We start from the raw sequence: 13,543 nt of genomic DNA, 5'->3' as shown, positions 1-13,543 counted from the left end.
CAATCCTCACATTTAAGAAGCTGAAAGCAGCACACATCACATCATTTCTGCTTGAAAAATTGCTGAAACCATTAATTGATTATCAAAATGGGTGTTAACTAATTTTCTTTTGACCAACTAATCAATGAATTGATTAATTTACTAATTGTTGCAGCTCTATCACACACTGCTGTGTCTGTCAATATGTAAATGTAACAACAGTTGAATGAACTTTCTACAACAACTTACTTTAAAAATGAATGCTGATACATGAGCAACAGTGATGTAAAAAAGTGATGTGTAGTTTTAGTTGCCTTATGGTCAGCATCACTGGAGTAAACAGCAAGTGAATGAAAAGTTTCTTTCTACCAATCTGTTTTCAAAACTCAACTACCCTGTTGTGAGGCAGCAGTGGCTCTAACTTTGTACATGTTATGGGTGGAGCTCTTATGGGTGGGAAAATGAGGAAAAACAGGGTGGGGTGAAATATCTGCACTGATGTCTGTTCACTGTTATGGCAATCTCTAATAAACATAATTATAAAAAAGGAAAAAGAAAACAAGGAAAAAATAAATAAATAGGGATGATAATGTTTAATGGATGACTGATTAATTGGTTGTTGAGAATTTGGTTGATCAAGTAAAATTTAATCAATTTACAATCAAATAAAAAAACTATCTTTACATGTTTCAAAGGCTGTAATTCTGTCAGAAAATATGCAATATGTTGCTATGGAAACAAAGCTTTGATTAAGAAGCAAAAAAAGCACTCGGTATTGTTTGATATAAGCAGAAAAATCTTTGGTACAAAACATGGAGGTCAGTTGTAAAAAGTCGACGTTTGTAAAACAACCAAGGGTTAACAGAGTGTGTGTTTGTGTGTGTGTTTGTATTTTGCTCCTGTATTTATGCCCCTCCCCTCTGTGAAACATGACACAACACACACACCCTTCTTGCTGAACATGCAGTTAACAGCCACACCCACCCAAACGCAGCCTAACAATAGCTCACAGGAATGTTTCAGATCACTCTCACTCACGCAACACACACATGCACATACACACACACACACACACACAAATGGATCTGAGGATGTCCACGCAGATTTCTACTGTTGAAGTCAGTGTGTCACAGTGATCCAGCTGCTGGAGCTCTTACAGATGCTCAGCTGCTGGTGAATAAGACACATTCAGGCTGAGCAAACATACTTACATTGTTATTGAGCTCAGGTTCTCTGCAGGGGAAGATGAGGACACTGCACCGGAGCACATGACTGACATACTTGGTATATAGCGTGCTAAAATTACATAAGAAGAAGGACTGAATGTTGAGAACTGGTTCTACCTGAATAAGAAGAACTCTGATGAGTCTGATGCGTTTAGACTGCACTTCATTATAAAAGTGGATGAATTTAGCAAGGGCTGCAGGCCTTATTTTCATGTTTTTGGCAACAACAACAAAAATCCAGAGCCTCGACTTACATGAAATGGTTCCTGCTGTTAACTTTACACCATGTGTCATCTAACTGTGTTATTCTGCTGTTTTGTACTTTCTCTTTACTTTATCAACCTCGTATGAGACAGAAATGGCTAAAACTAATGTTACAGACTGTCTGTAACTCAAAGTTTGAAGTCAAAACACTGATTGTTCCGTTCAATGAAGGGTTGACAGTGATTAGTGATTTCAATTAATATGCATCACAGCTCCTTTTGAATTTGACGTCCAGTATTGATCAGGCATCTGACTGAGTCTATTAAACAGGGTGGAAGTTAGACTGACTTTAAGATACGGCACTATTATCATTATTCTAATGTGATTTATGTGTCTATTTGTCAGGAGTATGACTGAATAATATATTGAAATATTAACGAGACAAAGTTTGATATGTATTTTAGGTAAACTAATTTGTTACATATGGATTAATTGATTAAGAATACTTGTTTGGTGCAGCCCTGGTCTGGTCTAGTCTGGTCTGGTTTGGAGAGTTGTTGGAGCAGCATCATGTCTCATATTAAAGATAAATCTGGTTTCCAAAAATGGAAAGAAAGGAAAGAAAGAGAGGAGAGAGAGAGAAGGAAAGGTCACCCAGTTCTTCAGAAAGAAAGGTGGGTTTAGTCCATGAGAGGTGGACATGAATCAGCTTTGGCCACAGTCAAACAGGCTACTGTTGCTACTCCATCATAAGTTACTTTATATTTTCACAGAAAATTCTGAGTGTTTATATTTCACTCCTCTTTTGGTTGACATCTAACCAGCGCAGACAAACTTTTGGTAAACTCTTCATGTTAAATCAGTTGGTCCTGCTGCTCCTGATGTCAGGTCCCACATATGTGGATTCAGGCTCAGCAGACACGTCTCCCCGTCCACATTTTCCAAATGAACCTGCCCTGCTCCCATCTGAAGACAGTGAGCAGTGTTGTGTTCAATGACATGTCAGCTGGCATAACTGCAGGGGGTCCGTGGCAATTTCCTTTTTTATTATTATTACAAAAAACATGTAATAATTTTCAGTGACAATAATTCCAACATGTTTAATTTTTTCCACATGATGATCATTTAAACAAAATCAGCCGGCAGTCTGTTCTGGATGCTGGACAGTTTAAAGCACTGAGTGACTGAGTCTGAGTGACAGGCAATTTTAAAATAATACTTTAATAATACCTTGATGCAGACTGAAAATATGGTCATTTACATAATTTAAGTTCACATTTATTTTAAGTTACTCAATAATGTAAAGAGATTAAAAATTACATTTAGATCGTAAAAGATGGCCTTTAGCACATTTCTTATAAAGGGTATCAGAGCAGTCTTGTATGCAGAATGTCTCATGCATCATGTCTGCATAGTGTTATATTTTCACAGCTCACTGTCAGTAAATACTGTACAGTCAGTATTGGACTACATGAGAGTTCTAAGCCAGTAAAGGTGGAGTTATGTAAAGCTTGGAAAGGGTCGACTGGGTTCTGGAGGTTTGGTTACAGCAATAGCACAGGGTTGGCTTGGCTATTCAACCAACAACAACAATTGAGCTATTTCAGGGTTCATGTCTGAAATGTGCAGCATAGAAAGTGTAAACATCCCACCGGGGTGCTGCTGTGTAATTTCCCCGAGACCGAAACACATCTCTTAATGACTGGTTGAATCCAGCCACAAATATGTTGTTGTCTCTTTCTAATCTGAGTACACACACACACACACACACACACACACACACACACACACACACACACACACACACACACACACACACACACACACACACACACAGAAAGAGAGCTGGAGTACAACATGTGGACAGAAGACACTCTTACACTGGCACATATCCGAGCTCCTGCACTGATAGGAAAACTACAGCTACATAATTTTCTATCAGATACACAATCTAACATGTACAATAAGTGTGTACAGCTGATTGAAACTTGCAGCGGATCTGCTGCTGAGGCCTGACATGTGTTTTCTAACAGCTGGGACACTCGTGATGAAGGCTGAACTGACATCAGTTTGTGCTAACACAATATTAAATGGTGAAGCTCCACAGCACCCACACTGAGAGTCTACTGTGATGCTCACAGATGACTTCATTTATTTCTTCACACACATGTTAGCAGTTAGCATTTAACCACACAAAGTTTTTTTTTTTTCTGTTGCTTAAAACAGTTTTGTTTTCAGGCTCACGACACCAAATTACAAACAGGGCTTGTAAATACATTGTTATATTGGACATTAGGGTTGGGCGATTGGACAAATATGACGTTGGACTGAATCCATCGCCGGTTGCTTTTTCTGGCTGATTTTTTGGTGCAATATATGTCATTTTAATTTGCTAATGTAACAGTCTGCAGGTGCTGCTCTGCGCAGCAGCGCAGTACACACCCACTCAGCCAGACCAGCCCCTAAACTACCCAAACTAAAAGTCTACTGTGATGCTCACAGATGACTTCATTTATTTCTTCTCACACATGTTGGCAGTTAGCATTTAACCACGCCATTTTTTCTGTTGTATAAAACTTTTTTTTTTTTGAGGTTCACGGTACCAAATTACAAACAGGGCTTGTAAAATACATTGTTATACTGGATGTGTTTATGTTGAGATGTCAACTTAGTGTCTTGCTTTTGGAATACAGTCTTAAAGGACCAGTCTGTAGAATTCTGTGGCATCCAGCAGTGAGTTTTGCAGATCGCAAACAAACACGATGCCTCACTCCTCACTTCTGAATGTGAACGAAAACGTGAAGTACTGCATCTAGAGCCAATGTCTGGTTTGTCTGCTCTGAGCTACTGTAGATACATGGTGGTAATAGAGCCCCTAAAGTCTGACACACTGACTGGACATGCACATGAACAGTCCCAAAATTTCCCAGTGTTGATGGTGAATGTAGTCAACTGATGCAAACTGAAAACTGAACTCTGTGCAGCAGTGCCTGCATGTACCAAGATACTTTGCTGGTGAGCTTCTGATGCCTTCTTCAGTGAAAGATGTTAAAAGCATTTGATTACATAAAAAGAAACACAAGCAAAAATAGTTGATTGTGGACAAAATGTCTTTCAGAATAAGATTTAAGATAAGACTTCTTTGAAAGATGTTTCCTTGTAAGTAACAGGTTAGTTTATATGTTGTTTACTCCTTAAAGTAGAAACAATGGAGAGAAAGTGATTGGGTCATTTTGTAACAAATGTGTTCATGTTCTGTACATTTTAGTTTAGTATTTCAGCCCTGCAGTTACAACAGAAAGGAAATGGTGAAATAAATCACACAAGAGAGGAAATAAGCTCACAGTGCGTGTTTATAGTCCTGACTTTGACTTCAACAACAGAAAAAGATACTAAACACCTTTCTAAATGTTTTTTTCCCAACATTGTCTTTCACTCTTTAAATTTAAATCAAGAGCGCAGATAAGTGATGCAGATGTGTTACAGTTCACATCAAATGAAAGAGAGAAGAGCCCAGTGCTAACCTGCTGGCCACTGGTGGTGCTTTGTCTATTCTTGGAAAATGAGATAAATACCAGCCAGTAGCTGTAGAATGTGCCACTGGCTACTGGAAGAATTTATTTAAAAAAAAATAGCACCTGCTTCATCCATACTAACTGTTTATGAAGAACTGATATATTAAGAGCATGCTTATTTATAGAAAACTAAATAAAAATCGCTGTTGCAGTATTTGAGCGTGAATGTACGGGTCAGGATGATGAGGTGTGATAACAACAGATACTTACATATAGTGGAGCTTGCTGGGGATTCAGTTTCATGGTGCTGGACTCTGGAAGAACAAACAAAGAGATGTGAGACTTGATTCTACAGGAGGAAGTATGTTCAAATCACACAAAAAGAACTTATTAGTGCTGGATGGGACAGAATGAACTGACACTGCTTCTTCCACATACACACTAAACAGTAGAAGCATCACAGGGAGCCTGTACTACAGGTTAGATGGTCTTAATGCAGGTTTTCCAGACGTCAAACAATATCTCCTTCATGGTAGGTTTGTGCGTCCATGCTAAGCAGTCTCATTTCTAAAACATTATCTCCACCAGACGTGGAGCTTGTTTGCAGCTAATCTCTCACACTGCTGGACCCATCAGCCTAAACTTTTTCTGCACATTTATGACATGACATGCTCACAGACCTCTCCAGGTTCCGGTGACTGACAGTATTTGTAAAACCTATATATAACCTATATATAACCCAAATGTGGACTTCTCACTCTCCCTTATCAGCCAGTAGTGGTCGGAAGTCATTAACAACAGTTAGGCTCAAACCAAGGCTCACCTACTAACCTACACTGTACATTTACTGCCAGATTGACAACTTTAATGCTCACTCTCTCACTCACTCAATCAAACATTCACTACAGTACACTACTCTGACCAATCAGTGTTCTACTGAGCTTGCTCAGTTTTAACATCAGGACTTAACCCAAAATACTGCCAAACAGGAGCAGAGGTATTTCCCTTTTGTACTACCCCTGTAACATTACCCCCATCACTCACAGTTGCCATGTTACTCAAGTTCCGCTGACTTCTAATGGTTCATGCTGTGCACTACAATATATCACCTCAATACAGCATCTTCACATCAGTTCAATAGAGAGAGCAACTTCTGTATTTTTGGCAATACTGAAACATCCTCGGGATCACTAAATACCCTGGTATACTGCAAAACCTTGATATTGCCCAAGCCCATTATATGCAGCAGTAGTGTTAGTGTTAGTGCTATGACTTGACAACTGTTGGGCTGTTGAGACACATTTTAGTTAACAAAAAACTGTTTGTTTTTTTTTGTTTTTTTTAAAAATTGGTGTATAGGCTACATATTTTTACAGTTGGCAAATGTAAGAATCACATTACACTGCAAAAAAAAAGCTAGCTTGGGTAAAAAAAAAAGCTGAGACTAGACTTGCACCGATTTCAACTTTCTTAGCCGATTCTGATTTCCGATTTTCGAGGGGTCTGACCTACCTTCTGATTTCCAGTCTTTCTAAGAACTGTAATTGACAGCATTCACAAACATTTTTGCAACTTTTCTTGTAAATATGTTCATAATAAGACACTGACTATTAAATATTCATTTAATACTTTCTCCAAAGTCCTCCAGATTACAACCAGGCCTTGTTATAATTTTATATTAAGATTATGAATCGGGTGAACATGATCTCGCGAGATCATCTTGCGGGATTTCGCAGGACGCGATTTCACGTGATCTTTTGTGGAAGCGGATGTAAACAAACCGGAGACTAACGCGGTGTTACAGTTTGCTGTAGTAAAACTTTGCCGTGAGAAAAACAAACACAGAAGTTAAAGGAGTCTGGATGAGAAAATGTTTGAGGAGACACATCAACACATGTTGTTTATTCTTCAGACAGAACAGGAGGTGAGATTTTAACTGTCCCTCTGTGAACAGCAGTCTGCTGCTAGCTTGCTAGCATTAGCCTGAAGTGCGAGAGAGTTTACGGCTGTTTTGTGACATTGTCAGCTGCTTTGTCTCGTTGTAGACTGTCTGTCTTCTCTTTATTCTGTTCTTGTAATCTGTCTCTGACACCATCTTCAAGCAGACGTGTGTCTGAGTGTGTAGCTGTTATCAGCGCTGTGTTGATGTCACTGTCAGTTTGTCTGCTGCGCGCATGACATGACCATCGTGCAGAACATGTGTGTGACAATGACGGGCACAGAACCGGATTTGTGACGCTGAACAGCCGGTCACCGGTCATGGCCAGTCACGTGAAAACCGGCCTGATTCTGAGCATTGCTGATTAATCGGTGCAAGTCTAGCTGAGACAACTGAAAATTTCAAGGCAGCGTACTGCAATAGATTTTTGAGTTTTGAGTGCAACTCAAACACTAATGTTTTGAAATAAACTGTTTTGCTGACCTATAATAATTAGGGTTAGATGATTTGCTTTTCTTCTTTGAATCTTCTTTGAACTTGAATCTTAGAGTTTTAGTAACTCATAAAAAATGTATCTCAAAACAGAGTGAGCTGTGAACTTGATTAGTCATTACTTTGCTACTTGAAAATTAAATGGTTTTAATTGAAAATATTAAAAGTTTAACCATCATTCACTTTCAGTTGAATTCATTAACTCAATATTTCTTTAAATACATTTTTGGGGGGTTTCTAAATCTTAAAGATTTAAGTTTACCTAAAGAAAAGAAAATTATCCCAACAAAATAGTAGTTGGTGAAACCATTTCAAAAGTTTGAGTTGGGATCAAAAATCTATTGCTGTATGTTGCACTGAAATTTTGAGTTGCCTCAACTTTTTCACAGACCTACAACAATAAGTGAAAATTAAAATGTTTTAAAAAATGGCCACCATTTCCATAGAATGTTTTGCTAAAGGGGCTAAAGAGCCGCATGAGGCTCCGGAGCCACAGGTTGCAGACCCGCCGGTGTATTTTTTTAGTTAGGAATTGCCCAACAGTCCTGAAGGATTACTCTGCAAAGATGTCAGGTCAGGTCACATCTATCCATCCATGAGGTATCAAACAGAAACTCTGCAGTCAGACTCAGCATCTCATGAACATGCAGTCAGCAGCGAGTGTGACTGGCTCACTGTTCAAAACACATTCTAATTACAGACATGTCAGAAAGACACAGAGCCGAGGTCACCACCAGCTCCTCTACATGCACTGATGTGGTTGACCCATTCATGGGCAGGAAACAGGAAGTCAGAGGAAAACAGAGGAGCCTTACAAGTCCTCCTCACACACTCACCGGAGAAAACAAGCCTTCCTCACAACACACACACACACACACACACACACACACACACACACACACACACACACACACACACACACACACACACACAGTCTGATTGTGTCTGAAGGAGGCAGACAAAAGTTTCCTCCAACACAGGCAGACAGACACATGTCTGTTAGAGCTGCTCATATGAGTCTATGTAGTGTGTTTCAAAGTTGAACTACAACAAGTTAACAGAGGTTTAATGGTAAAACTTCATTCCCATGTCTCTGCTCTTAAATCAAATTTGTTCACACTGTCAGATAGAAGAGACCTGCATCGCTTTAAGAAACTGGTTTTCCAGTACATCTAAGACAACAACCCAGTCAGCCTGGATCCTCAGCAGAGTGAAAGCACAGATCTTTAACTTTATCTTTAGTTTGTTTTGTTGTGTTCAGATTTGACTAAATGTTGCTTTGCCCTGTCAATGTGACCTGTATCCTACATTTTAGAGTAAAGTAACCAGCAAACTTTTGGACCATAGTCACTTTATTTCTATAAGATTCCAGCGATGAGTGGATTCACTCCTGGAGGTGAAGTAGATTTCAACAGTGAATTCAGAAAGGTGACCGATACAAGCCATCCTGAGTCTACGAAACTTTTATGGAAAAAATGTAGCATCTATGGTGGAGGAAGCCATCATGGTATGAATATGTTCTCCTGAATAAACTGTGCAAACTGGTTGTCAGACTGGCGCTGTACCTATTTTCCAGGAAGACACTCATGAACATTGCTGTGCCACTTTCTGGTTCGACCAGTCAGTGAGGCCTGGCTCATGGTTTAAGGAGGTGCTTCAACTCCTCACAAAGATTTGAAATTAGTGAGGTGGCGCTCAAAACCACATGTCAATCTCATAGTGGTAAAGAAAGACTTAGTAAACCCTCAAAGTCATTTGGTGTCACTATTTGGAAATTATGGATGTACATACAAAATATAATTATCAGTTTTGTACCAAGCAGATGTTGAGATATTTCACTGGAAAAGTGGAAACTTTGACTGACCTGACCTGACCTGTTGGTGACACTAGAGTAAAGGACAGTAACATGAAAGTCTTTGAATATATCATTTGAATATTTCAGCTAGTACCAAGCAGGTGGATTGACCAAAACACAGACTATCATTGCCACCCAGAGAGACATGCTGCTAGCTAGAGCTGCACCTACTACTGCTACATTCCACCAATCACGGCTGCGTTGTGTTACGGCTGCGCTGTGGCAGCCAGAGATGATTGCGGTCAATCTACACAATGCTTGTGATTCCACCCCAGAAGCGTCTCTCCGCCTCAAGTACGTGCTGAGTCTATTTTGGACAGATGCTACGTCAATTAGTACAGAGCAGATCAAGCGGACAGGAAGTCAGACACAGAAAAAGCAGAGAGAATACAGTTTTAAAATAAAAGACCCTGTGCAGACTCAAGATCATAAAGAAAATAAACTATTTAACTGCATAGTGTACCCAAACAGCAAGGAAAGAGAACGTGTGGAGTACGGATCAAAACTATGGCACACACATGCTGTACCTAGTGAAGTCAACCAGTTAGTCCAATCTATCAATGAGTCAATCAATCAAAAGAAAATTAATTGCCGACTATTTTGATAATGAATTCATCATTTCAGTATTTTTTTTGTATAAAATTATCAAACATTCGCTGGTGTCAATTTCTTAAATGTGACGATTTGCAGAAATTTTGATGAGCATTTTCCACGGTTTCAAAAAGCCGTACTGCTAGCATGGCAAGCAGTGAACATTCTAAATCTGACAGAGTCAGAATATGGTCCTATAGAAGGTCTGCTGTAGTGTGTACCGTTGGATTGTACAGGTGAAACTGTGGTGAAGTTGTAACTCAGCATATGCAGTATTTAACAACAGTTTGCCTTTCAGTTGGTGTCTGGCTTCCACTACTCATGTGACGCACTGAGCAGTTATTAAAGACCACCCAATGATCACTTGACAAGCGCTGCCTGAAAGTCTCCTTTAACAAGACAGCAGCGTGTGATGGATAATGGGGAAAATCAAATGAACACCATTTGTGTTCTCCAAACAAAAGACACCATCATTTACTGTTCACACACCTCTTGTTCAAAGACTGATGACACATTTGGTTGTGGGAGGAGGCGGCTTACCAACAGAGACTTAGCTTCAGTCACCAAAGGACATTAAGCTTGAGGCATTAAGATGACTAAAGTTTACAGCATCAGATCCTCTTGTCCTTCTGGCTGTCTGGTCGTAGAAATAATCCCCACCCCCCAGTGAAATGCATCTATATCCTGTGTGTGTGTGTGTGTGTGTGGGGGGGGGTTACTCATGTTATGGGATCTCTTTACTCGCTCATACTGTGGGGACGTTCCTTCCTTTTGGGAACAAAATGTCATAAAGTAGGGTGAAGACTTGGTTTAAGGTTAGGTTTATGCTATTATTAGGTTAAAAGAGAGGCGGTAAAGGTTAGGGTGGTAGGGTGGTTAGCATTTGGGTAAGTCTCCAGAAAATGAATGCAAGTCAATGTGATGTCCTGTGAAGTGATGGAAACACAACATCATGCGCCTGCTACTAAACCCACCCACCCACTCATCCCACCCACTCATCCCACCCACTCATCCCACAGCGGGAGTTCATTTCACATTAATCCATTCACAAGCCCCCTTCTAGAGATAGTTACAGAACACACAGAGCAGACAGAGCTCACTGGGGCCCCATTACATGTTCTGAAATCAATTAGAGACAGTCAAATCTGAAAGACAGAATGGAATAAATGGGTGGAGAAACACTGTGAATGCAGAGTTTTCCATGCAGGTCGTGAGGGTTCACTGAACGGTTTGTTGAGGATGAAGTGCAGACAGCATAAATAGCTTTATCACCTCTGCCTCTATATACAGAGCTGACGGTAAAGGGATCCTTCTGAGCTCAGTGTTGGAGTCAGGGACGCAAAAAGGTTTCATCATGTCTTTTTATAAACCAGACTGAAAGCTGATCTAAATATAGGAAGGAGAGGTCCAAACAACAACAATCAGATGCTGAAGCAGTAGAGGAGCACCATGAAATACTAGATTTGATTTGATAACACACTGCAGTCACTCCAGCTGTCCACACACACATGGACACAGCTCCTTTTGAAACATGTGCACAGATGTTGGCATCTGTCCGGTGTCTGTTCTGAAATTCTGAAATGCCAAGGTTCCTGCCTTGAGCCAAAACACCTTTGTGATTACTTTCCTGACTTTTCAGCCTCTTGGAGTTTGGAATGTTCCACTTAAAAAGTAAAAAGCGAGAGAAAGAGAGTTAGGAACAAAAGAGGAAAGTTTCAGATTCTTTCCTCACAAATGAAACCTCCTCACAGGCCACATATGATGAGCTAAAGGATTCTGATGATGTAATTAATGTAAGAGAAGAGAAATCAAGAGAGATATTTTCTCTTTAGTTCATGTTTGGAAGTTGTCTACAGATTTCTTTCTTTCATTTTCAACAGAAGCAAAAGTGATTCAGCAGGTTTGCCCAAAGAATTTAAAGCAATAAATCTTTTATTGGCAGGATTTTATGTATAACTGACTTTAATTTTACTCAGTTCAAGTTCAATGGATAAGTCTGGTGAAATTCTATATTTTCATTTGTCTTTGAATCCCATCTGCAGAGTTAAACCAGCAATAAATGTATCAGACAAGTACTGTGTGTGTATCAAAGAATTGTACATCTTATTCCTCTGTGACCTCGAGCTGTTTTTTTTTCCAGGAGAGGATGACACCCCTCAGTGTCATAACTGTCTGCAGATATGTGTTTACTGTTGAAGAAAGCAATCATCTGTTGCATCAGAGAGTGCAGTTCAGGCAGACCAACCGCTGCTGCTGCAGTCCTGTCGTATCACTGTGGCCTCAGCTCCAACCCGCTGACAATGCATCCGTTCATGCAGGAGTACTGCTCCAAGTCTGTTAGTCGCCGTTCCAAGAGGGGAACCTTCTTATCCTTCAACATTTTGTCTTTTTAGTTCCTTGAGCTCTCCCATCAAATACATTGTCATTTTCTGTTGTTTAGCAATGGTTGCAACTATTGCTAAGTAATTGTAACTTAGTGATAGTCACAGCTCAGTGATAGTTGCAATTGTTGTTTAGCAATAGTTGCAACTGTTGTCATAAAGTCGAGTTACAACTCGACTTTCTGTCTCTTCTGTCAGGTATAGGGCTGCATCAGTTGATTCACTGAATTGTTTCACTGAATTTATCGATGATAGATTAACTATTGCACTAATTGCCAATTATTTTGATTAACTGTTTTAGTCATTTTTTAATTTAGAAAAGGTCAAATTCTGTGATTTCACCCTTATTCATGGGAATATTTTTTGCTTTGTGGAAGTCATATTTAGCTTTGAAAAACAGTGATCAACATTTTTCACCATGTTCTGGTATTTTTTGGACCAAACAACTAACTGATTAATGAAGAAAATAATCAGCAGATGAATCGATAATAGAAATTACTTCCTCACCCATAATTGCATAAATATTCTTTTGTGGCATTTCATTGACTTAGTGCAATGTGAAAAAGAAAACAATGTCAGCAAAAAAAATGAAACAAAGTTACACACTGTCTCACCTGAGGAAAGTGCACTGAACCACTGAGGTGGCTGCCAGCAGCAACCAGGCCTGGGAAACAGCCAAGCTCAGCTAACCAGGCCAAACTAGCTAGCTAGCAGGCTCACCAACGTCTGTGTTCCAAGTTTAAGTAGCAGTCCAGGTTAAAAACCAAGGATGAGGAGCATGAACAACAACTACAGATTGTGTATCTGCAGTTGACTGTTGGGTGACCTGCTCCTTAATTAACATGAACACACAAATCCTGCTGCCTCAAATACTCCCCCAGTTACCAAGTATGGATTAATCCTCTGCTGAAAATAGTCCCCAACATACACTATTGTCTCCTGGTTAAGCAATGTTTGATAAAAACTAGAGTGAGCAGCTGTTTTAGTAAATTACTGATGTTTTAAGGTATTTTTAGACAGGAAGTCTATTGACAATTGTTGACAATTATTGACAATTACAAAACTATACCAGACTCATCTTTAAAGGGATCAGTGCATAGGATGTAGCAGCATCTAGCAGTGAGCTTGCAGACTGCAACCATCCTGCTACACCATCTCCTTCCAAACATGTAAGAGAACCAACAATGGCCACAAAAATGCAAGCAGCTTAATCTAAAGCCTGTATTTTGTTTGTCTGTTCTGGGCTTTTGTAGAAATACTGGTCCTTTAAATATATTTTGGGTTGTGTTTTACTAGAAGGTTTTATTTAAAATAGCTCCAGTGGCATCTATTCTCAAGTATCTATATCAATGTGGGCTTAG

At 39.6% G+C, this 13,543-nt stretch overlaps 1 protein-coding gene across 1 annotated transcript in view; it reads right to left on the bottom strand.

Moving 5' to 3' along the window:
• LOC146315985 (uncharacterized) overlaps nucleotides 1–13,543 on the bottom strand; it is a 136,133-nt gene that overhangs the window by 91,880 nt on the left and 30,710 nt on the right. The window contains exon 2 of the mRNA XM_084734553.1: nucleotides 5,195–5,238. Within this exon, the coding sequence (XP_084590679.1) occupies nucleotides 5,195–5,227 (33 nt within the window). The 5' untranslated portion in view covers nucleotides 5,228–5,238. The remainder of the gene's footprint in view (nucleotides 1–5,194; nucleotides 5,239–13,543) is intronic.

The sequence above is a fragment of the Lutjanus erythropterus genome, chromosome 13 (assembly GCF_056507025.1).
Source record: "Lutjanus erythropterus isolate fLutEry1 chromosome 13, fLutEry1.hap2, whole genome shotgun sequence".
NCBI lineage: Eukaryota > Metazoa > Chordata > Actinopteri > Lutjaniformes > Lutjanidae > Lutjanus > Lutjanus erythropterus.
This window is presented reverse-complemented; position numbering and strand designations above follow the sequence as displayed.